Source organism: Malurus melanocephalus, unplaced genomic scaffold, assembly GCF_030028575.1.
Source record: "Malurus melanocephalus ecotype Western Australia unplaced genomic scaffold, MMel_1.1 scaffold_391, whole genome shotgun sequence".
Taxonomy (NCBI): domain Eukaryota; kingdom Metazoa; phylum Chordata; class Aves; order Passeriformes; family Maluridae; genus Malurus; species Malurus melanocephalus.
Window position 1 is genome coordinate 521,196 of NW_026623623.1, and position 22,698 is coordinate 543,893.

The 22,698-nt window shown below is 52.9% G+C and overlaps 1 protein-coding gene across 1 annotated transcript; it reads right to left on the reverse strand.

Annotated features, from left to right (window-relative positions):
• Positions 1 to 3,950: 3,950 nt before the first annotated feature.
• Positions 3,951 to 22,698, reverse strand: ZNF341 (zinc finger protein 341). The gene is made up of 15 exons (XM_057379175.1): positions 22,419 to 22,698; positions 18,977 to 19,087; positions 17,699 to 17,886; positions 16,443 to 16,595; positions 15,581 to 15,814; positions 14,178 to 14,373; positions 13,576 to 13,660; positions 12,393 to 12,583; positions 11,314 to 11,507; positions 10,156 to 10,364; positions 8,821 to 8,917; positions 8,016 to 8,148; positions 7,108 to 7,219; positions 6,269 to 6,339; positions 3,951 to 5,071 (listed from the first exon to the last, which is right to left on the reverse strand). Exons 1-15 carry the CDS (start codon positions 22,447 to 22,449, stop codon positions 4,560 to 4,562), a joined length of 2,517 nt encoding a protein of 838 aa, XP_057235158.1. The 5' UTR covers positions 22,450 to 22,698; the 3' UTR covers positions 3,951 to 4,559.

Consider the following 22,698-nt stretch of genomic DNA (forward strand, 5'->3'; position numbering starts at 1 on the left):
GTTAACCCGTGACCGATCCCCACGGTGGCACCCAGCCCAGAGCACTGAGTTCCAAATCCGGTCCTTTCCTGGACACCTCCAGAGATGGGGACCGCACCACCGCCCTGGGCAGCCCCTTTTAATGCCTGAACACCTTTTCCGTGAATAAAGTCTTTATATCCGACCCCAGCCGCCCCTGGCTCAACTTGAAGTTGTTTTCTCTCCTCCTGTCCCTGTTCCCTGGAGCAGAGCCCGACCCCCCCGGCTGTCCCCTCCTGTCAGGGAGTTGTGCAGAGCCACAAGGTCCCCCCTGATCCCCCTTTGCTCCAGGCTGAGCCCCTTTCCCAGCTCCCTCAGCCYCTCCTGGGGCTCCWGACCYTTCCCCAGCTCAATCCCCATCTCTGGACACACTCGAGTGACCCAAGAARTGACCACGGGAGCCTGTCCAGGAGCAGAGCTGCCCATGCCAGGAGGGAACTGGGTGTGAATCCCAGACAGCCCCCTCCTCCTCCAGCCCCCATCCCCCTTTATGTACCCCTCAAACCTTCTCTGAGAGATAACGTGGGGGAAAATTTATTCTTTCAACCTTCCCTTTCTAAYGTGCCAACTGTACAAAAACAAGTTTAAAAGCCATGGTTATTTAATTTGTGGTGAGTCGCTGTGAGCTCATTTCCTGGACTCTTGAGTCACATGCTCTGAGCTGTGGGGGCAGCATGGACATAACTCCATCCTGCAATCCATAATTTCACAGTACCTACGTACAAAATCCCATGAAGAAATCCAATTTTGAGTACCTGAGTCTGGTGCCAACCTTTCCTGAGTACTTTCGACTTCTGTTTCTTTGTGCTTGGCCTCAATCACCTGTAAAAGTGATAAACCCCTATCTCCAGTCACAGTGGGGTTGTGAAAACARTAACAGACTCAGACAAAAATAATGTTTGTCACTGGAAATCACCCAAGAAAATTCATCACTGCTTTGGAGCAGGGCTGAGATATTACACACCTCATTGAAGAGGAAAAACGACCCAAACAAATGCTTTTTTGTGCCCTGAGTAAGAGGGAAAAGCAGTGCTCTGGGAAACACAAAAAACAACCCACATAGCACGTGGGAGTTCAGCAACAGAGCTGTAATGACTTCTGCCTTSTTCCACCTCCCTAACATTGCAGGTAGGTGGGAAAGGCAAATACACAGAAAAAATCCACTGAGCCTGATGGAAACACTGCCAGGGCAGGAAAGTTCCCAGCTAACAGCACAGGAGGCTGAGGAGGGCAGGGGCAGGGAGAGCTTTTACCTGCCCTTTTCTTGCTCTCACAAAAGAGTGTGCTGTCAGACCTTTGCTCTGATCCAAGGCATGGTTCTGGCTCTGGGGGTTCTCCAGGAAACTTCCACAAAATGCCAAGATGCTTCTGGRGCTGGGTTTGTAAAGAAAGCAGCTGTGCCCAGCACACAGGATGGAACCAGTCCTGGGGAAAATCAGTGCCCTGAGAACCTTCAATCCACCCCAGCCAGTGGGCAGGGCTCTGCCAGGGAAACAGAAGTAGAGAGAATTTGGGCAGAAAACAGGCAGAAAACTTGCCTGCAGGAAATGGAAGCCAGTAGGAGCTGAAGCAGCTGGACAAGAGCAGGGGCAGGGAATATGATCACTCTAAGAGGACAATCATTTTGCTCAAGATTTGCTCAAAAACTTGTTTTGGTTCACCACCCCATATGCAAACACTTCTCAAGCCATTTCTGAACCCTCCTGCCTCTCAGTTATGCTAAGGGAACTCCTCAGCCTTTTATCCCTCAACAGTCACATAAAAGGTGTTGTGTGGCTCTGCTCCCACTCCCTGAATTACACCCAGTGTAGCCAGTGGAAGCTGGGTTCCAACATCCCATTGAGCTGGGGAAGAGCAGGATTTGGGAAGGGCAGGCCAGGTCTCCAGACAGTGCTGCTGAAGAGCTGAAGGAGCTGCACYCACAGTCATCACCCCAAAATAGCCCTGACTGTAGAGACCACATAATGACAACCTAGTACGGCACAGAGGAGAAGGAAATAGGAAAAGTATATTTAGCCAACTATTTCCTGATACTGTTCCCCTCCTGGGACAGCACTGTTAAACAAACATTGTAGGTAAATAAACTCTGCCCTTCAAAGCAGACAGGAGCTTTCACAGAAGCACAGAATCACCCAAGGAGGAAGGACAACCTGGATGTCCTCAGTCCAGCCAGCTCATCCCAAACACATCCAGGATGCTGTCCAAACTGCTACTGATGTCTCAGGACCTCCCTGTAGCCTCCTTCCTTACACTGAGTYAGAATTATGGAATCAGAGARTGGTTTGGGTTGGAAGGGACCCCAAAAGTCATCTCATTTCATCCCACTGCCATGGCAGGGACACCTTCCACTGTCCCASGCTGCTCCMAGCCCCATCCAGCCTGGCCTTGRRCACTGCCAGGGATCCAGGGGCAGCCACAGCTTCTCTGGGCACCCTGTGCCAGGGCCGCCCCATCCTCATAGGAGAGTATTCCTTCCTAATATCACATTTGAATCTTCCATCAGCTTGAGGCCATTCCCCCTTGTACTGTCAYTCCAGGCCCTTGTGAAAAGTCCCTCTCCAGCCTTCTTGTAAGCTCCTTYAAGCAGTGGAAGTTGCCACCTTGCAGCGTGTCCCTGGCACCACCCTTCCCACCCCTGTGCACCTCTGGAGCCTGGCTCCAGCTTCTCCATCCCCTCCTATGAGGCACGGGCAAGTGCTCTCCTGAAGCTCATTTGAACCCTCAACAACCCCTTCTCCCAGCCTCCCCTGGAAGCCTTGAGCTCTATTTCCTCACACCCACCAAGACCTGGAGGTGCAGAAACATCCCCCAAAAGAGTGAAATGAGCAGAAGGGAAGTTAGGAAGTGAGTGAGAAAGTGAACTGGTGGCAGGACCCACCCTGACTGGAACTGTGTGACTGTGTCCCAGGAGAGACAGGGTAACCCATCATTACACATTGCAGTCTGGGCACACAGGGTACTGGCCTCTGCAAGCTGCTGTTTTTAAGATTTAAGATTTAAGGAAGGAGACCAAAAAAACCCACCTTGAGGTCAAACAATGGGCTGGATCAGACCAGTCAGACCAGTAATGCTGGTCCAGCGGCCAGAACAGCCAGAGTCCCAGACAGAGCCAGGACTTCCGTACGCAGGAGTGACTGAACCCTGCACCACTWCTGGAAAAACAGGCTGGAAGTGCAGCACTTTGCATCCACAGACTCCTTAGTGGCTCATCACACAAATTAACCAGGGAAAGATMAGCTTGGCTTGCCCTACACTTGGAGCAGAGAGAAAGCATGGGAGGGCAGAGCAGGGGGACACACATGGCAGGAGGACCTGGAGGCAGCAGGGATGTGCACGTCTGGGTGCAGACCCTTCCCCAAAAACCAGTGCATCCCGTGGCAGTGGAAACAAGAGGCTGCAGCAGTACAGGAAGGAAGCACCCCTACCTGCTCCCTGACCTACCTGGGCTCCAGACCTGCCCCTGTCCCTCCCTCACCAACACTGCACAAAGGCAATTTTCAGTGCCTGGGTTTGGTGCTCCCGTGCTGGATTTGGTGCTCCTGCTTGGGAAATCAGAGGAGCCAAGAGGACAACAAATGTCCCAGTCACACTGGACTTCCTTTCTGCTCAACCACACCAACTCCCCACTGAAACTACTGACAGTAACTGAGCTGAGGGAAGGTGGAGGCTGGGAAGCAGCTGACAGAGCTTGCCTGCAGCACGTGGCCCAYAGCCAATGCTGGAACACTGGCTCCTGGATGCATCACAGGGTTCCTGTGCAACCCTGGACAGGACACCTCACTCAGGCCTTAGTGCCTTCACTCAACACAGGGGTCACATTTAACTGTTCACAGGGATCGACTCACTGATGTCTAAAGCACTCAGAAATTCCTGGATCTGGGGAAAAAGCGTGAACAAACTCTGTGGAGAGAAGAGCCAACTAACACACAGACACACACACGTTCCCATACACTGACTCCACACATGAGGTCCAGGGTGTTTATAACACGTGTAGTACAGACACGGTGATCTTTCTACTGAGAGAGACAGAGAGAAGATACCAGACAGAAGTCTATCAGGGTRTTTCTGAACAGTGTTCCCAAAGGATCTCAGGATGAACTTGCTTCCACTAGGAAGGATGTTTGCTCTCAGAAGGGCCACCCAAATACTGGGCAATACAGCTTTTAGGCCAGAAAAACCACAGATGGGACAGGCTGTGATTTGCAAAGCCACCTGATTTCAGCAGCTCTGTTGCAAGTTTGCACGGTCCTTCTTCTTACCCTGATTCAGGGATCTTTGTCTTTCTTGCCCTAAGCTGACTCGTGGTGCAGAGGGACAAGAAATAATGGAGCCACTCTCTTTAGTGCCTTGTAGCCATCGGTGGCTTCCACGCAGTCCTCTGCCCAAGGATGGGAAGAACCAGTGGAGATGGAAGCCATTCTCTCCCATATCCATCTATCCATCTTCTGCTCCTGAAGAGCTTTGGTCTTTTCCACGGGGATAGATTTGAGCACCGAGTGGGACAGCAGCAGYCCCCAGCCACACAGTGGCTCCGGGCATTGTCACTCCGAGGTCTGGATGTACACAGGGACAGCCAGCATGGTGCARGGCCCGTCCGAGGCTGTCTGCAGCTCAGCCAGGGCCAGGTTGGACGCCATGCTGTTGGGCTGCCCGGGGACCAGCTCCGAGTCTGCAGCTCCAGCCCCGCCGACCACGATGGACAGGACGGCGTCCGACTCCTGGAAGGGCTCTTTGTTGGGRMCCCCCTCGGGGGGRCTCTCCGCGGCRGTGCYRTCCTTGAGCTCCGGCAGCCCCAGCSCSCCMGGCAGGCCCAGCCCGGCCTTGCGGCCCCGGGCCACCCGCTTCTTCTGGGCCTTCCTGAGCTGCAGCTCCTTGTCCTTGGGCGAGCCCAGGCGGCACTTGTGGTCCCTCATGTACTTGTGGCGTGTGAAGCCCTTGCTGCACGTGGGGCAGCGGTATTTGTAGTTGCCGGTGTGTGAGCGCTGGTGCTCCACCATGTGGGCGCGGCGGCTGAAGGACTTRTTACAGTACTGGCACTTGTGGATCTTCATCCCTGCAGAGAGAGCTTGGTTAGAGACCCAGCCCTCCCACCTGGAGAGCAGGACAGCTTCACTTTCTCCTCCAAGGAGGTGCTCCCTGATAAAAGGGAGGAAACCCACACGGAGAAGGGTGGGTGGCTACAGCTGAAACATCTGTGTTCAACCATTGTGTCAGCCCCTTACAGAATCATACAATGTCCTGGGTTGGAAAGGATCCATGAGGATCATCCAATCCCACCCCTGGCCCTGCCCAGACCCCCCAACAGCCCCACCCTGAGCATCCCTGGCAGCGCTGTCCAAACGCTCCTGGAGCTCTGGCAGCCTCGGGGCCGGGACCATTCCCTGGGGAGCCTGGGCAGTGCCAGCACCCTCTGGGGACACCAGAACCTTTCCTGATCTCCAGCCTGAGCCTGGCCTGACACGGCTCCAGCCATTCCCTCAGATCCTGTCACTGGTCACAGGGAGAAAAGATCAGTGCCTGTCCATCCACTGCCCCTCCACAGAAAGGTGCAGACTGTAAATAAATATTCTTACCTCAAGTAAGAGCATTAAAATATCACCAGAAAAATCATCTCAGGTATTTGCAATGAAAATGCAAAATAATCTTATTATTTTTTCAATGTATTTAGTAAATAAAGAAATTTTCACTTTTTTTTCCCTCCAAAATACAGAAATGAACAGTCTGGACCAACTGCACTATCAGCCCATCCCATCTGATCCCACTCTGCAGGGCTTTGGGCACAARGAAAGACTTCCAGTTTTACCCCAAGAGATAAAAGTCTGATTGTTCCCTAGGGCATGGGAATAAAGCATGGGAATAAATTATTTGTCTTTATTAGGACTGGAAGCATCATTTTTTGGAACACAGGAAGAAAGGAATCAAATCCCATGAAATCCCCTTTTGCCTGTGAGATGGGACTGGGCAGGAGTGGCTATGGGCAGAGCACTCTGGATATTCACTTGATAGCAAACAGACCAAATAATCCAGCTCAGATTCCAAGTTTCACCAGCAGGCCCTGCCGACAGATTATTGTCTTAGAAAGCAGCCCAARGCTTAGACATAATCCTGAACAGACACTCACATAATCCTGCAGTGAAACAGAGAGAAAAAATCCAAAGCTAGTAAATGATTCTTATTTCTTAGTCCTTCTGTCACATGCTCCTGCAGCACCACAGGGAATCATAGTCACACTCCATGCCCAACCACTCACCTGAATGGGACAGAATGTGAGCCTTCAGCTTGTCAGGCCTGTTGAACTCTTTATTGCAGCCCGTGTGGCTTCTGGAAGAACAACAAATGCTGGTGAGATGTGGCAATCAGCTGAGGATMAATGTATAAAAGATCCCAGGACATAAAGACATCCATGACCCTTCTCCTTAGCAGCACCCAGCTGGTTCTCTCAGTGAAGCCTCAGCAAGAGTTCCACTATTTCAGCCTTTCTGGGGAAGGGCAAGGAATAAACAAACATGTGGCTTCTATATTACACATGGTCTGTGTCCCACTAGAAATGCTCCTAAAAGCAGCAAGTTTAAGATTCCAGCTGGAGACAGAAATATTTTGAAAGGAGGTACAAAGTGGCTGGAGCAGGGAGAAGCCAGTCAGTCTTGGCTATCTCAGAAGGTCCAGGGCTGTGCCACAGATTTGGGGATGCACCTTCCTAAACTTGGTTCCTCTGGCTTGTACATGTTGCCAAGTCCTGTGTTGTCCTGTGTTTCCAAGTGCCTTTGGAGACATGGTAGTGAGGGAGAGCCCAAGCTCCAGGAGACCTCTGTGGTCAAATAATGCTCCTTGTCTTTCCTGGTGCTCCCCAGGTGCTCCCCAAAGCCTCCCATGACTGCAGGAGTTATTTTACAGGGCTGATGAGCCAATGAAATTATGTGGCCCAACAGGAAGTCAGTGACAGAACTGTGACTCTTGGGAGTGCACACAGCATTCCAACCTCCCCAACAGCATGGCTTGGTAGGTGCCACAATGCCCCCATGGATACCCGCAGGAGATAATCCCCCCATCCCACCCCCCATCCTGACCCAGTTCAGACACACTACATACGAGAAGGGACATTTGTATTTCTTGAAGGGCTCRTGGATGAGCATGTGGCGCTTGAGCTTGTCCTTGCGATTGAACGCCGCGTCACACACCGAGCACTTGAAGGGCTTCTCACCTGGGGAGGAGAGACCRGGGGTCAGGGACAGTCCAGCCACACAGGCTGCTCCAGCCATGGACAGGGCACAGGCCAGCTGCCACACTATCAATGTCCCCAAACTTCCCTGCTCAATGGAAGATTCACAGAGAATCACACAGAATTAACTACTTAGGTTGGAAAAGACCTTTAAGATCTTGACCCATAACCCAACACCACCTTGTCAACAAGATCATGGCACTGAGTGCCACATCCAGTCTTTTCTCAAACACTTCCAGGGATGGTGACTCCATCACTTCCCTGGGCAGCCATTCCAGGGCCCAATCATTACATTTTTGTGAACTTCTTCCTAATGTCCTGCCTAAACCTCTCCTGGCACAGCTTAAGRCTGTGTCCTCTCATCCTCTCTCTGGTTACCTGGGAGAAGAGACCAACCCCCACCTGGCAGCACCCTCTTGTCAGGGAGYTGTAGAGAGTGATGAGGTCTCTCCTTTTCTCTACACTAAACAATGCCAGATCCCTCAGCATCTCCTCTGTAAAACAATAAATGGATGAGTACAACMCATGCTGCACACTGCTCCTGCTCTCCAGGGCCAAATTCCTTAGTTCTGCCACCACAGGAAGTAGGGAAGCCACCTGTGTGTCCTATTTCTAACCAGTGCAATACCAGGAATATGGCAGAACCAAACCCATCAATCTGAAACCACGTTACAACAAATGCCCCAGAGCCAACTCTGTTACTCCTACTGCCAGGGGCCCAGGGTTGGCAGGGACTTGGCACAGAGGTGCCCGTCAGTGGCAGCCAGGGCAGCCRTACCCGAGTGGATGTGGGCGTGCAGCTTGAGGTAGTGCTCCCGCCGGAAGAACTTCTTGCAGATCTGGCACTTGAACTTGCTGCCCCCGCCATGTGTGGGGATGTGGCGGCGCAGGTACCGCTCACAGGGGAACACCTGGAAYACACAGAAACACAGCTCAGGGCCTGCATCACACACGGGACATCATGGGAGATGTAGCCTGGATGGGAATTGTAAGAATCACRGAATGGKTTGGGTTGGAAGGGACCTTAAAGAYCATCCAGTCCCAACACCCCTGCCATGGCAGGGACACCTTCCACTGTCCCAGGCTGCTCCMAGCCCCATCCARCCTGGCCTGGAGCATTTCCAGGGATGGGGCAGCTGCAGCTTCTCCAGCTTCTCTGGGTAACATGAGCAAAAAACTCAGTCACTGCTTTTCCAGGAAGGATGCACTGAGAAAACCTTCAAGACTGTATAAAGTACAGACAAAGCTTTAAAAACAAGCCAAACAACACCTCAAAACAAAAACAAAAAAAAAAGGCCAAACTTTCTTAAGAAACACAATCTGAAACCTTGCTGTCAATGTGTAACACCACAGTGCAGAGGACCAGCCTCTCACATGGATGCCCAGTCTTCAACCAAAGCCAGAGTAGGATCAGAAGGGCAAGGATCCCCAGGAGTTCCTACCCTCCCCATAGAATTTAACTTCACTTTCTGCTTCCTCAGAATCTGTTACCAAAGGCTCCTATTCATGGAGCTGAGGGTTTGTGTCCCCCTCAGAGCCCTGTCAGGTGTCCAGGCTGGGCTCAGGCAGGGGTCAGYACTCACCTTCTGGCAGTGAGGGCAGGGGAAGTTGTGCGTTGCTGTCTGCAGATGGTGCTCCAGGGCTTCYGGGGTGGAGTATTTATTGACACACTTCACACACCTGGATGTGCAGAGAAAGGACAGAGCCTKTGARYRAGGMTCCTGCAGCAAACCCCACACTGTGRGCAGACCTGCCCAGCCCAGCCACCTTTCAGGGGCATCTATGACAGGGTTGGTACAGAAAGTAACCACGCRGGTGCTTTAGAACCTCAGCAACCCACATGCCAGCTCACACTCACACTTGGCATCCTTCAGAGAGGGAAATGCTGGAAAATTGGGTGGAGAAGCCTTGAAATTCTAGTGCTCTTCCCACAGGCTGCCATGGGAGCACCCACACCTGAGCACATATTCCACACTGCTTCCATGTGGAGACAAGCCTTAGGTAAGGGCTTCACCTTCCTTCAGACACCTCCCTCCATSTTCACTGCTCAAAGACAGCAGCTGCCATAAGGAGCTGACAGTGGGGACACAGCATGGCAGGGGTCACACATCCTGGCAGTGTTTCTGCCAGAGCTCTGCCAAAGCCAACTGGCAGCAGGCACTGGGGACAGGACCCACCRGCAGCGAGGACAGGGGCACTCACATGTACCTGCTGTGAAACCCTTTCTCCTTAGGTCAAACTAAAACCTCCTCCAGCACTAGCAGGGCTCTGATCTCAAACCAAGCTTTAGAACAAAGTTCTGTAGTGCAAGGATGACTAGAAACCATGGTCAGGGCAAGAATTAGCAGATATTTATTCCATGAAGCTCCCAAGTGACTCCAGTATCTCTTGGACTTCCTACTCCTCCTGAACACCTCTGCAGGCATTTCAAAAGCTCCATGGAACTCTTTGTGGAACTCCTCACACTTTCCTTCCACATTGGTAGAAAAGYTTTCCAAGGAACAGACCCCTCTGCAGCAAAGAGATAGATTTTTTTTTTCTGGGCACAGCTTCTACAACCCACATTCTCTTTGCTGCAGGTGAAGGATCACAGAAGACAGGCTGGGAAAGGCTTCCCTGACTCTCTGACCCAGCCCAGGGCAGGCTCAGCCACGCCCACCTCACTCTTGAGTGCTGATAAGAGGAATTGCAGTGATGGCATCCTCCCACATAACCAATCCCAGCTTTTCCTGTCATTCCAAAAGACTCCCTGCATTTGAAGTGTTTGGCCTTTGCTGTCCAGTGGAGGATCACCCCCACGTAGTCCAAAAGCACCACGGCCACTGGGCACAGGGCCCCCTGTCCCCTCTAAGGTCCCACCAACCATGCTCTGCACCCACTCACTCCTACAAGCCTTGTGAGCAGCGATTGTACTGTACTTGTACACGGCCATGTCCTTCTTGGGGCTGTGCTGGGGCAGCAGGCTGTGYGAGTACTGGTGCACGCCCAGCTCGTACAGCGAGGGGAAGTCCTTGCTGCAGAGGTGGCAGCGGTAACTCAGCTCCTCCTGGTGGCTCTTGATGTGCTCCAGGAAGGACTCCAGCTTCTGGAAGGTCTGGGCRCAGGCCTTCACCACGCATTTGTACACCTGGGAGAAGGGAGAGCAAGTGGAGAGGCTCACCATGGGAACAATCAGGGAAAATCCTCTGCCAACAGGCAGAATTGCCTTCCTTTCTGGAGAGAAATGCAGACTGTCAGGGCACAGCCCTGAGAAAGCAAGGTGGGACAAAGGGGTGTTGATGTGAGGGCCTGAAACTACTTGAGTGATTGGGACCACAACACCCCAGAAGTGATTGCCCTGTGACTTGAGAGCTGCCACCTACACTGAAAACTTTGGATTTCACAGAATCATAAAGGTTGGAAAAGACCTCCAAGGTCATTGACTCCAATCCTTGACCAAACATCACCTTGTCAGCTAAACCACAGCACTAAGTGGCCATGTGCAATCATTGATTGAACACTTCCAGGGAGGATGACTGCTCCACTTCCAATGCCTGACAGCCCTCTGAGTGAAGAAATTCTTCCTGACATCCAACCTGAACCTCCCCAGGTGCAGCCTGAGGCTGTTTCCTCTTGTCCTGTCCCCTGTTCCCTGGGAGCAAAATCTGATCCCCCACTCTGTTGTGCAGAGCCAGAAAGTCCCCCCTGAGCCTCCTTTTCTCCAGGCTGAGCCCCCTGAGCCACTCCTCCTATGCCTCACTCTCCAGACCCTTCACCAGCTCCACTGCTCTTCTGTGGACACACTGCAGCACCTCCATGTCTTTCAGGAAGTGAGGGGCCCAAAACTGGACACACTTCACTTCTTTCCTTCTTCTCCAGCCACCCAAATCTGCTTGGTTGAATTCTCACTCAGCAGGGTGGAGAGGGGAGCTTTTCAAAGCCACTCAGACCACACAGCTACAACCCTGAGTGCTGAGCTGCATGGGAAGAACTGGCAGCTTCACAGACCAAAGGCTCAGGACAGACCCTGGTAACKGGTGCATTGTATCAAACCAATCCCAATATTGCCACCCACACAGGGTACCCTGTGTCCCTACCTGCTCGTTCTTGTGCTGTGTCATGTGTGATTTGAGCTGGAAGTAGGTGTTGAACTTGCTGGGGCAGAACTGGCACTGGTAAGAGCTGTCGATCAGGACAACCTGCTTGGCTTCCAGCTTGCCCGCCTCGCTCTCCTCCAAGGGGCTCAGYTCCTGGGGCGGGGGCACCGCGTTCCTGGAGGGCTGGGGCAAACCTGGAGAGAGGGAGAGTCACAGCCTGCCATGAGACTGCCCTGCAAGCACCACACTGCCAGGACACACAGGCCAGGCTCTTCATCCCTTTCACAGACAGACTCTTTAGATCAGATGAATCTCACTAACAGGGTCATTTGAAACTTGCTGACAGATTATTAAGGGCTCTGCCTACTCCATCTTCCCCTCCCAGCCCATTCTCTTTCTCCAGGAATGTAACTGTGCTCTGTGGAACAGTCAGAGAACAGGTCTCCAGCACTGAACCAGAGCCTGATTTACTCCCACCACTGGCAGGAGACAAGAGGCAAGATCCAGCCAGTAGCTCACAGTCCATGCTGCCTGCAGAGAGCAGCTCCAATTGTCCCTTGTGCTAGACATGACAGTGTCACTGCATTCCCTCCCCTATCAGGACTAGGGCCACCAGCAGGAAGGGGATCCAGACACCAGCAGGAGCTTTTCTCTGCCTCAAGTATTTTCAGATGGCTATTGTGGCCTGATTCAGCCCAGGCATGACCTGCAGAGTGCAAATMCAGAGAGAGTGCCAGTGACAGCTAAACCAGCAGCTGTCTGTGCYCTAGGCCACAGCTGTCAGGTGTGGCTCATGCACTGCCAAAGCAGACAAGGGGAAGATAACTTGTCCTTTACATGCACATGCACACTGGCACAGAGTTTGGAGCCACTGTCCCCACCAGCACCTGACCCCACCATGGCTCAGAGTATGAAAGGATGCAGCTTCCAGCAACTTGCTTAGTGTGAGCTGCTAAACCCCACCAAGAAATGCAAACAGCACACACTGCTCCCCTCCCTCCCTGTGTGAGGTGCAGAAATCTGCAACCTCCCCACACCACTGCTCTGCCCCATGCCCACACCATCCCCAGGCACCAAACCTGTGTTCTCCTCATCCTCAGGCTGGCTGGGGTTCAAAGCCATGACCTGCACAGTGATGGAGTTGCGGGAGATTGTGCAGCCCAGCCCKGGAGGCCACACTTTATGGGTCTGCATGTGCTTCTTCACATTGGACTTCTGGGCAAAGGCTCGGCCACACACGATGCACTGGAAGGGCTTCTCACCTGTGTGACTGAAGAAGGCACCAAGTCAGCAGCTGGTGAGAGAGGAGACCGCCCCCAGGCAGGGCCCATGGAGGGGTGGCTGTCAAAGGACAGTGCTGCACACTCGGTTTGCCAGATCACACATGGGGCCACCAAACAAGGCTTTGAGAGCTTGGTGCACCACAGGAGGTGGATTGCCAGAGACCTGTGAGAGGCCACAACCTAAACACCTACTGTCTGGGAATGACAGGGGATCAAAGGAAGAAGCAGGAGAGGAAMACAGCTCTGCAGCAACATCAGGGCACTCACTGTCAGGCTCTCTGCACAGACCTGGCAGAGCTCATCACTTTCTCAGGGGTACAAGCATTTCCTTCCTTGCCACCCCTTCCCTCCCCCRCACACATCTCTTCTAGCCCCCTGATCTGCCTGAATTTGCTCTCCTCTGTCCACAGCAGAAAGATATTTCTACCCTGTYCTTCTGCTTCAGGACAAAGAATGAAGAGTCCAGGCTGGGAAGGGGTGCAAACATCACCACTTGCTCCTTCCCATCTGTTCTGAGTCCAGCTGACTCCACTAGGGGGAAAAACTCTGAAGATTTCAGCTTCCTCCAGCCAGGAAAAAGCTCTGTGATTACAGCTCCCTGTACAGACACWGAGCTTGGTTTACACTTTGCCAACACCAGCAAACAGGAAGGCTGCAGCTTGCTAGGGAGGGAGAGGAAAGGGAAGGGCAGAGGCAAGCACCGGGAATGCTGCTGCTCCGGTGAACAGGTGACAAGAGGTTTGGTTCTCATCAGCAAAGAAAATGACCCTCCAGTCCCAGCACATCATCAGCTTGAAGATTACATCCATGATACAGCCTTCACCCAATCATGGGGGATTGGTGTCATGGGGTGGAAAGGATGAAGGATCCCTCCCATTGCAGATTCTAGATGACAAACTGGACTGTGCAGACTCCCTCAGCACAGCTGTGCCCACTCCAGCCCAGCCACTCTGCTGTAACCAGGATAGTACACTGTTACCTCCTGATGTGCTGCTGCAGGTCGAAGTTCTTGGTAAAGGCCTTGTCACAGTATGTGCATTTCAGCTTGGGGGACTTGGGTTTGCCTGAAAGCAAGAGCACACACAAGATAAGATCATGTGGCACAGCCCTGTCCCCACTGTGTCATAGGACTCTTACCCCAAGACATGACTGATCAGGACCAAGACTAAAGGGCTTATGAAAGGGTAAGATCAGTCTGGACAGTGGTTATGGGCACAAACATTCATTTAACACAGCCTGAGCCACCTCTGCAAAACCTGAGGGTGTAGTCTGGTGGGGCAGGGCTTCCCCCTCAGCCATCAACCACTGCCTTCCAGGGACCTTTCCAGCTACAGAGCACCAGCCTTAAAGGTGCTTTGGGCATTGGGCAAAGACAGAGCATGAGCAAAAGGAAAGGCCTAAGCTCAGTCTGTGCTGTGAACTCATCAGGTCACCCATCAGTTTCACGCAGGGCATTCATTGTGTTCCCCCTGCAAATTTAAAGAGCCAATGCCACCCCTCAGGACCTGGGGAGTCTGTGGCTTGGTAGCCCAGCTGGGACAAGCACAGTGACCCACGGGGCAGGGGCTGGGAGAGACTCACCTTCCTGCAGCCCACTCTCGTTCTTGCAGCGGCGAGTTTTGGCAGCAGCAGGGGAATCAAAGCCAACCACAGAGCCTCCTCCTGCACTGCTCATGGGGGTGGGAGCACTRGTGCTCTTGGCCTTGAACCCCTGCTTCCCAGGGCTGTACACAGGGGGAGAGGGGTACACGGGGCTTTCCACACACTGGCTCGGTACCTGTGAGAGGGCAATGTATCAGTGGAACAGGTTTGTTACAAAGAATTATACTGTACCCTAACTTCCACTGCCAGCCACACCAGGCTGCAGTTGGGTTGAGTTTTCTGCCTTCTGCCAAYCTGGATCAAATTTCTGGTTCACCAGTCCAACACTGTGTCTCTAACCAAAATTAACACCTTGCGCAGTGTAAAAMTCCTGCTGAACATCAAAAAGCATCCAGCAGTTATTAGAACAGGAACAGGACAACAAAGAAACACGGTGATGGAGCTGTCTTGTCCTTCATCTATGTTTTATGCCAGGAAAGGTTTCTTATCCCTCTGGAGCAGGTTACCAGAAGGATCACTGCTGACTCTGTCCTGCTGCCTGTCCTGGCAGGACTGCAGAAGGGAAGGCACACATAAGAAACTCCAGGTGCCAAAGCATGGCTGTCCATGTCAGCATCAAGATTAGGAAACAACACTTAGAGACAGAATGATCAGTCTGGGTGATAGTTTGAAGGTATTTCTGCTGCCCACCCTGATAAATTAACCCAGATCGCTACTTATCCACCATCCCCATCCATTTCTGACCACTGGAACTTCCAGATCGAATGCCAGCTACACAGGTAAGGATGACAAACCTCAGTCACGCCCAACAGCTTCTATTGTGAAGGGGAGTGCAAATACGAAGACTGCAAACAGCTGATCCACCAGCAAATCCACCTGCCTGCACCTCTCTTTACAAATGTCACCTTGTCAAGCCATTGAGATTTAAACTGAATTTTTCTCTCCCCATAAGCCTGAGGCATGCAGTATGGTGCTCTGTGTTTCTGTAGGTGAAACCCTCATCTCAACTCCCTCTCACTCCCAGCACCTACAGCGTCCCTTGACCAAAACAAACACTCAAGTCTCCAATGCCTGTGCCAGCCAAGTCCTGTGTCCCTCTTAGCAGCTTATTCTGTTCTCAGAATCCCCATCATCTTACTGATTTCATTCTGTTCGGTACCTTCTCTCAGAGGAAATAATTGTTGCTAAATAACCTAACCCATCTTCCCACATTATAATTCCATTTTCCTGAAGGCCAGGTTGGACAGGGCTTAGAGCAACCTGGTCTAGTGGAAGGTGTCCCTTCCCACAGCAGGTGGTTGGAACTGGATGAGCTTTAAGGTCCYTTCCAACCCAACCCATTCTGTGACTCTCTGAGCACACATGCCCAGAGCCAGCCTTACCTCCATGGGTGGATAGGGCTGCATGCCCAGGGTCTGGATCTCCACGGTGCTGGCTGCTGCCATGGGAGCAGGGGCACTGTACACTTCCACCACCCCACTGCCGGTGCCGGGCTGGCCSGGAGCCCCCAGGCTCGGGGGGGCAGGCGGGGGCTGAGGAGGGGGYGGTGGTGGAGGTGGTGGTGGTGGAGGGGGCTGGGACAGGTAACCAGCCCCAGCGTGCATAYTCATGCTGCTCTGCAACCAGACAGGAGACACACAGCATGTTGGAAATGCAGCAAACAGGAGCAGGAGGGGCTGCTCCCTCAYTCACATTCCCAATCCCAATCTGCCTGCAGGAACTGCAATGATGTCTTGGCACAACACAGCACATCCAACTGGCAGGTTGGACCAGACRATGCTAGAGGCTTGGCACAACCTACAGGTGCACACTGCCTCCTCCAAAACCCAAACCCTCAAGCCCCACTGCTCTTACTGCTTTGTTTTTAAAGCTTTTAATCCTTCTGATTACAAGGAATAAATTTGGAGCATGGGCAATGTATGCAGCCCAGCCAACCTGGGGAGAGCCCAAACAACCCTCCCAGGAGGAGAGGAATCCATGGAAACGAATCATTATATGGAGACTCAAAAAAAAAGCTGGAGAGACCCCATCACAACAATCTGAGCATCCAACAACAAGCAAGTTTGCGAATACACCAAGCTGTGTGGTACAGTCAATACACTGGAGGGAAGAAATGGGGCATCCAGAGGGATCTGGATGGGGCTTGGAGCAACCTGATTTAGTGGAAGGTGTCCCTCCCATGGCTGTGGGGCTGGAATAGGATGAGCTTTAGCTATGACTTCCTGGATCCACTCGTGCACTTACCTGCACTGGGGGCTGCACTGCTGGCATGGGCTGGTCCAGGGAGGTGAAAGCAGACATGGCTGACATCAGYACCTCATCACTGACCAAGATGTTCCCCTGCACCAGGGTCTGAATCAAAGGTGATGGGGGAACTGTGATRTATGTGGAGATTTGCTGAAAGAAAGGAAATATATACTGTTAACCWGCAACAGGACAAAACAATACTCAAAAAGCAATGACACTCCTTTTTCTTGAACCTCAGGGTCTCTGCTTTCACAGCCTCTGGTCAGCAGTGAGCCACAGTAATTATCTGCGGCTTCCTGCTGAGTCCATGGGAGATTCTAGCTCCAGAAACGTTCTTCAGAAAGGCAGAAAAAATTATCACGGTGCCTCAGAGAGTGGCCATTGGCCACAGTACAGAGCAGGGGTTATTAAACAAGATCTGCAAGACAAACTGGTCATGGACAAGTTCAGGCCTTTCCCAAGTGCTTGCCCCAGTGAGAGCAGGTRGAGAACTGAGGAGGGCTGCTCTGGCTACCAATGGTGGATATCAGGCTCATCTCTTCAGACTAGACTCATGTTATAGCATGGGAGGGAGGCTGTTGAATTTTTTGGCTGGAAACAACCTGCGTTTGCAGCTCTGGGAAGAAGCACCATCCACTGGGACTACGTTAACATGAAAAAAGCAGGTGATTTGAAAGTACTTTGGAAACCACAACTGCAGGCACATTCCATGCCATGCAGCAGGGACTCACTCTGGAGAATTCTCTAGGGATGGAGAGTTACTCCAGAGAGGATATTTCCCCAGGAAGATATTCATCACATCACATTATGTAGGCTTATTTGCAGCAAAGAGAGACGAGGGATGCAGGGGTGAAGCTGCTCCTCCTCTGCCCATGAACCAGACCATGGCCCAGGGGACAGCAAGAGCCACAGCCCCACAAACACTTGTGAGAGTACACCCAKGCACGTGGCCAGGCTGTGACACTGGGGTCTTCAGTGGAGCCAAGGTCTGGCTTCAGCACAGACACAACATGAAACCCTCCTGTCCTGTCCTGTCATGAAAAAATGCTGTCAGGCACTCCTGATGGACGAAACCTCACTGCAGAGAGCTCCACTTTAACTATGAGGTGAAAAACCAACAAASGGACACCAACTGAGCCTCCTAGAGAAGAGCTCAATCATGAGGCACACTGGATCTAAAAGCCTCATCCCAGTGCTCCCACAGCCCCAGATCCCAGCAGCAGAGCAGCACAGCCTGTGCCTGCAGCACGTACCTGGCGGCCAGCACTGGGAGCCTGCTGCACCGAGGTGATGGACGGGGTGTACACGCTGTTGGTGGCCAGAGACACCGAGGAGAGGGACGGGGCACTGCCCTGGCAYTGCTCTCTCTTGTGGGTCATGAAGGCAGGCAGGGAGTTGAACTGCTTCTTACACTTCCCACACAGGAACACATCTTCATCATCTGCAATGAAGAGGRGCAGAGCTTCAGGCCTACTGCTGCATTCCCCAGGGCTCCACCCAGCAATCACAGTGTAGGGTAACAGGCACCTTTGGGATTTCAGCACTTCGAGGACATCATCATTATGAAAAATGAGCTGCAAGGACCAAGCTATCCCTCCTCCCCAAGCCCAAGCTCTCCCCAAAGACAAGTGATGTGATTGAACCCATCTCAGCCCTGCTCCCATACAAACCCCACTGTCTCCCTGGGACACGTTAATCCCACCGTCTATCTTCTCATCCCAAAGACAGAACAACCAACACAACCATGCTCCTGTAGCACCCTCTGCTTTTAATCAAAGCAGCTCCTTCCAAAGCATCGCTGTTAAGCTGGCTGAGGCAGATTTTATTACTCAGATCGCACAAAGGAAGAGGAGYAACTTGGATCAGGGCACTGAGTCACAGTCAGGTTGTCCTAAAGCCACCCCTCCACCACACTGCTGGGTTTTGGCACTTCTGCTCCATGTCAGAAGCAGAAAGAAGACAACCCAGTTACACGTCCCAGCTGAAATCTGCAGCGTTAGCAAACCACACACCATCTGCACTCCATCCAGACTCACAAGGCTGTTCCTCCTGTCTGAGTCACAGCCTGAAGGTGACCATTTTGAGGGACACAAACTGCAACTCCTTAAGGGATAACTCCATGTCCACCCAGCAAGTTCTAGTCCAGCACTGTGAGGGTCCATGTGCACATAAATGACCTGTTCCCATTTTCATTCACACAGAGATGCTCCAGGACTGKAGCACTTGTGCATCTCCCAAGGATAAGGAGAGGATATTAGATAAAAAATGAGAACAGTAACAAGCACCAGTGACGGGGACAGTGGCTTCTCCCTCCCTTTGTGCCTTTATTGGAAGCACATGGTCAAGTCTGCTATCATGGCCATCTCCAAAAACACCACTGCTCACTTGGGCACTTGTCCCTTCCTCCTGAGGGCTCACAACACTCATAGCAGCACCCTACACACCCAACTGTTCAGCCAGCTGTGCACTCTCCATGGCAGATGTGCAGCCCTCCCGCCCCTCTCCTCTCTCCCAGTACCACCAGGACTCACCCATGGGCTGGATGGCAGCAGAGGAGTTGACATTTGGAGCAGACGGATCCGTCACCCCTCCTTGCCCATCCAGTAAGGACTGCACAGCCAGCACTGTCTGATTATCCATTCCTGGAAGGAGACACAAGCACGGATGGTAAACTGAAYACAGCCAAATGGAGTGGACTCTCATGTCTTGGAGGGAAGCCACTCTCCAGCTGCTGCTCTCTCCTCCCAGAGCCACTCTGTTTCTCACCCTGTACTCACAGCATCAACTACCACACAACAGCAACGTTCCCACCTGTGTCCACAACTCCTTTGGTGCAAGAAGAGAAGGGCAAGAAAAGCCCAAAGAGGGCTTTTGTGCAGAGAGGAAGGATGCTTATAACAGTGGGAATGACAAGAGCTGAGAATGTCACAGGGAATGTGGGGATGTCACAGGGCAGCAGCTTGAGTGGATCTGCCTGGGGATGCAGCACAGACACTGAGCTCGAGGCAGACAGAATCCTTGTGTGCAGCAGCTCTCCCAGCAGCAGTGTCACAAATGCCTCCCTGTTTTCAGGGCCATCATTCCCACATCTTATCAGACACAGGGCACACACACCCAGTCAGATTTGTTGTCAGAATCAGCTTACTTGCTTTGGCACAAACATTTTTCACTACAGCTAAAATGTTTTATAATATGCCAGATAAATGCAGGAGATTGAGATTGCTCATCTAGGGAGACAACTTGGCCAGCAGCATGTGACTGTGGATTAAGCATGACAAACTCTTTCTTTTTACAAATTGAATATACAGACACATAGGGCAATCTGATTTGGAACAAAACAAGTGAAAAGGGGTGATTTTTATGCACCACTCCTTCCTACCACTCTTTTATGACAAGGAACCCATGAATGAAGCAAACASAATGGCAGGGTTGTATGCCAGTGTGGGGCACATCTTATTAACACTCTGTGAACATGTTTTCCATCCTTTCAATAACAAGAGGTTGCAAACCCTGCTGTGTCCCTGGAGAGAGCAGAGCACCATCCTGCACGGGTAGCTGATCCCACTACATCACACACTACCATAAAATTCCCACCATGCCTATTGGAAGCCCTTCCCACAGATCACAGAGGCACAGCAAAGCTGCAGGTCCAGTTCTGCAAGCCTTGGCTTGCAGGGAGAGCTGGAGCCAGCCCTGCAGGTCAGCTCCATCAGCAGAACCCTGCTGGAAACACTCCCGGGAGGATTTCCTCACTCCAGCCAAAACCCTGCTCTAAAATACACCTCCTCCTGCATAAATCRCCTCTGGTCAACTGCAAAGGTAGCACTGCAGGCTTCTGATGGCACAGCCAAAGCASAGAGTGAAATGGAACAGCCCTTCTCTAGCAAAAAAAAAACCAACAAAAACCTAAAAGGAAAAAGGGATCAAAAATACAGGTGAAATATAGCATGGGGATAATTAAGATTGCACAAACAGTGCCACTCCTGATGTGCTTGGCACTGGACAACTGGGTTTCCTTCTGGCACACCCTCAGATCTTCCAAGAAAAAAGACAAACAATTGCCTTGATCCCACTAGGAGGAAGAAGCTTGAGGAGAGGCCTAGACCTGAATGATGCAGCAACATTGTCAGTGTTGCACTCAGCCTCCTGACAGAGAAAAATGGCCAAGGATAACAGAAATGTTTATATGGCAATTCAGAGTCCCTGCACTTCACTGAGTAACTGCCCAACACCACACTTTCCAGAGGAAAACCCCCGAGGTCATGGTTAGCAACCTGTAAAGACAGGCTGGCAGTTACTTGGTTACACGGCTGCCACTCACAACCATCCACAGACTCCAGGAGAAAGCTCTGGATCAACCCTGCCCTGCCTACAGCCAGCACCAGTCTGCAGGATGCTCTTCAGTCATTTAAAAACCCAGCTCACTCCCTCCYAGCAGCAGCAGGAGCTGAGGTGCCCAGAGCCTGACAAAACCAAGGTGGTTTGGGGAAGCTGGGATAAAAGCACAGGACTACTGATCTGTGGCGTTTGGTTTTTTGGTTTTTTTTCCCTTTCAAATTTCTCTCAGATTGAAATGAAACAAGACTGTCCATGTCACCCAGGTGCTAATTTGCCCTCGTGATAAAGTTTTTCTGTCTGACACCAGCACCAGGTGCTCTAGTGACAGGTGAAGATGCACCAGTGCCCTGCAGCACCCAGAGACCAGGCTGCTCCAAGAATGCCCGGTCACCATCRACTTGYAATCCAATCAACAAGACAAAACAAACAAGYTCAGACACTAAAAGCTGCCAACTGCTGTGGGCTWAAAAAAAAMCCACACTTTTTTAATTTGCTAAAAAGCTTTGCTGTCCYGAATGCTGCAAGGAACYCCCACAATGAGGAGCTGATTGCAGTGAGGAAATAGGGACCTGATTCTACACAGGGTGCTGGCAGATGCACCAAGTAGAGAACAATATTATTCTCTGCTCCTCTCTCTGCTGCTGTGAGACAGGTGATGTCTGAAAGTACAGGTGACAATCCTGACGCCAGGACTTCCAGGCAGTGGCATCCCCCCACGTAAACACAAATATATATGTAATCCAATTTGAGAAATCAATGTCTGTAAAATAGTTTCTCTATTCAGGTTGACCCTGAGCCCAGTCCCATAGCTTGATGTGCCAAGGGTCTCTCTCAGATGGCACCTGGCGGTAACAGTGTCCCAGCTCTAAACTGAGATAAATTTAAGCGAAACCCGCTCACCCACACAATGGGCAGTGCCCGGGCTGTGCCCTCAAAATACACATGCAGGGGCCAGCAGCCACCCGGGCACTATCGCTGGGGCTGGCACAGAGCATGGCACAGCAGTGTAAGCCTGGGGTGTGGAAAGACAGGGAGCCCAGCATGCAGAGGGCATCCCAAAGTGCTGGGATAGGGGAGATACAGGAGCGAAGGGGTGCCCTGGGGAYGGGTGACCCTGTTTCCTGGGCACAGAGGTGGGGATGATGGAAGTGCCCCAACGTGCAGGGCACACGGACAGGATGAGGTGCCTTGGGGCAGARTTGGGATGCGAGGCACCGAGCACAGGGCCCGTGGCTAACGAGGGCTACCCGGGGCACAGCGCACTGCGATGGGCGGAACGGGGATGCCGCGGCGCGCAGGCAGGAGGTGACCCGGGGCCGGGGGACCGGAGGTGACAGTGGTGCCGCAGGGAGCCAGGGACGGCGTGGCGARCCCCGGCTGCGGCGGGAGCTGCCGGCGGAACCGCAGCTGCGTCCGCGGTGCGGGGAGCGGAGGARCAGCGCGGGAGACAGCCCGGGGCTACCGGGAGCGCCCCACGCCGCACCGGGCCGGGCCTCACGGGCAGCCCCGCCATGGCYCCGCGTCCCGCGCGGCGCCGGCGCYGGGCAGGGGAAGCTCGGAGGAGCRGGAGTCGCGCACCCCGGCTGTCGCCGCGGCCCGGGCGGTCCCGGCGCGGCCCCGGTCTGGCCCCGTTACCTTCCAGCGCCTCGAAGATCGCCTGCGCCATCTTGGAGCGGCGGCGGCAGCGGCGCCACCAGGGGGCGCTCGCCGCCCGCTACGGACCCACAGCGCGGGAAGGGCGGGGGAGGCCCCGGGGGCGGGTCGTGTTCAACTCAGGGCACGGCGGAGCGGCACTGTGACAGCCCGCGGGGACCGGGCAGGGACCGCCCGGCGGCCGCCCCTGCCCCGCTCGGGCTCTCGGTGCGGCCACAGCCCCCGGCCCATGACSGGGCTGCCCGGGCCGGGCTCGCAGCGG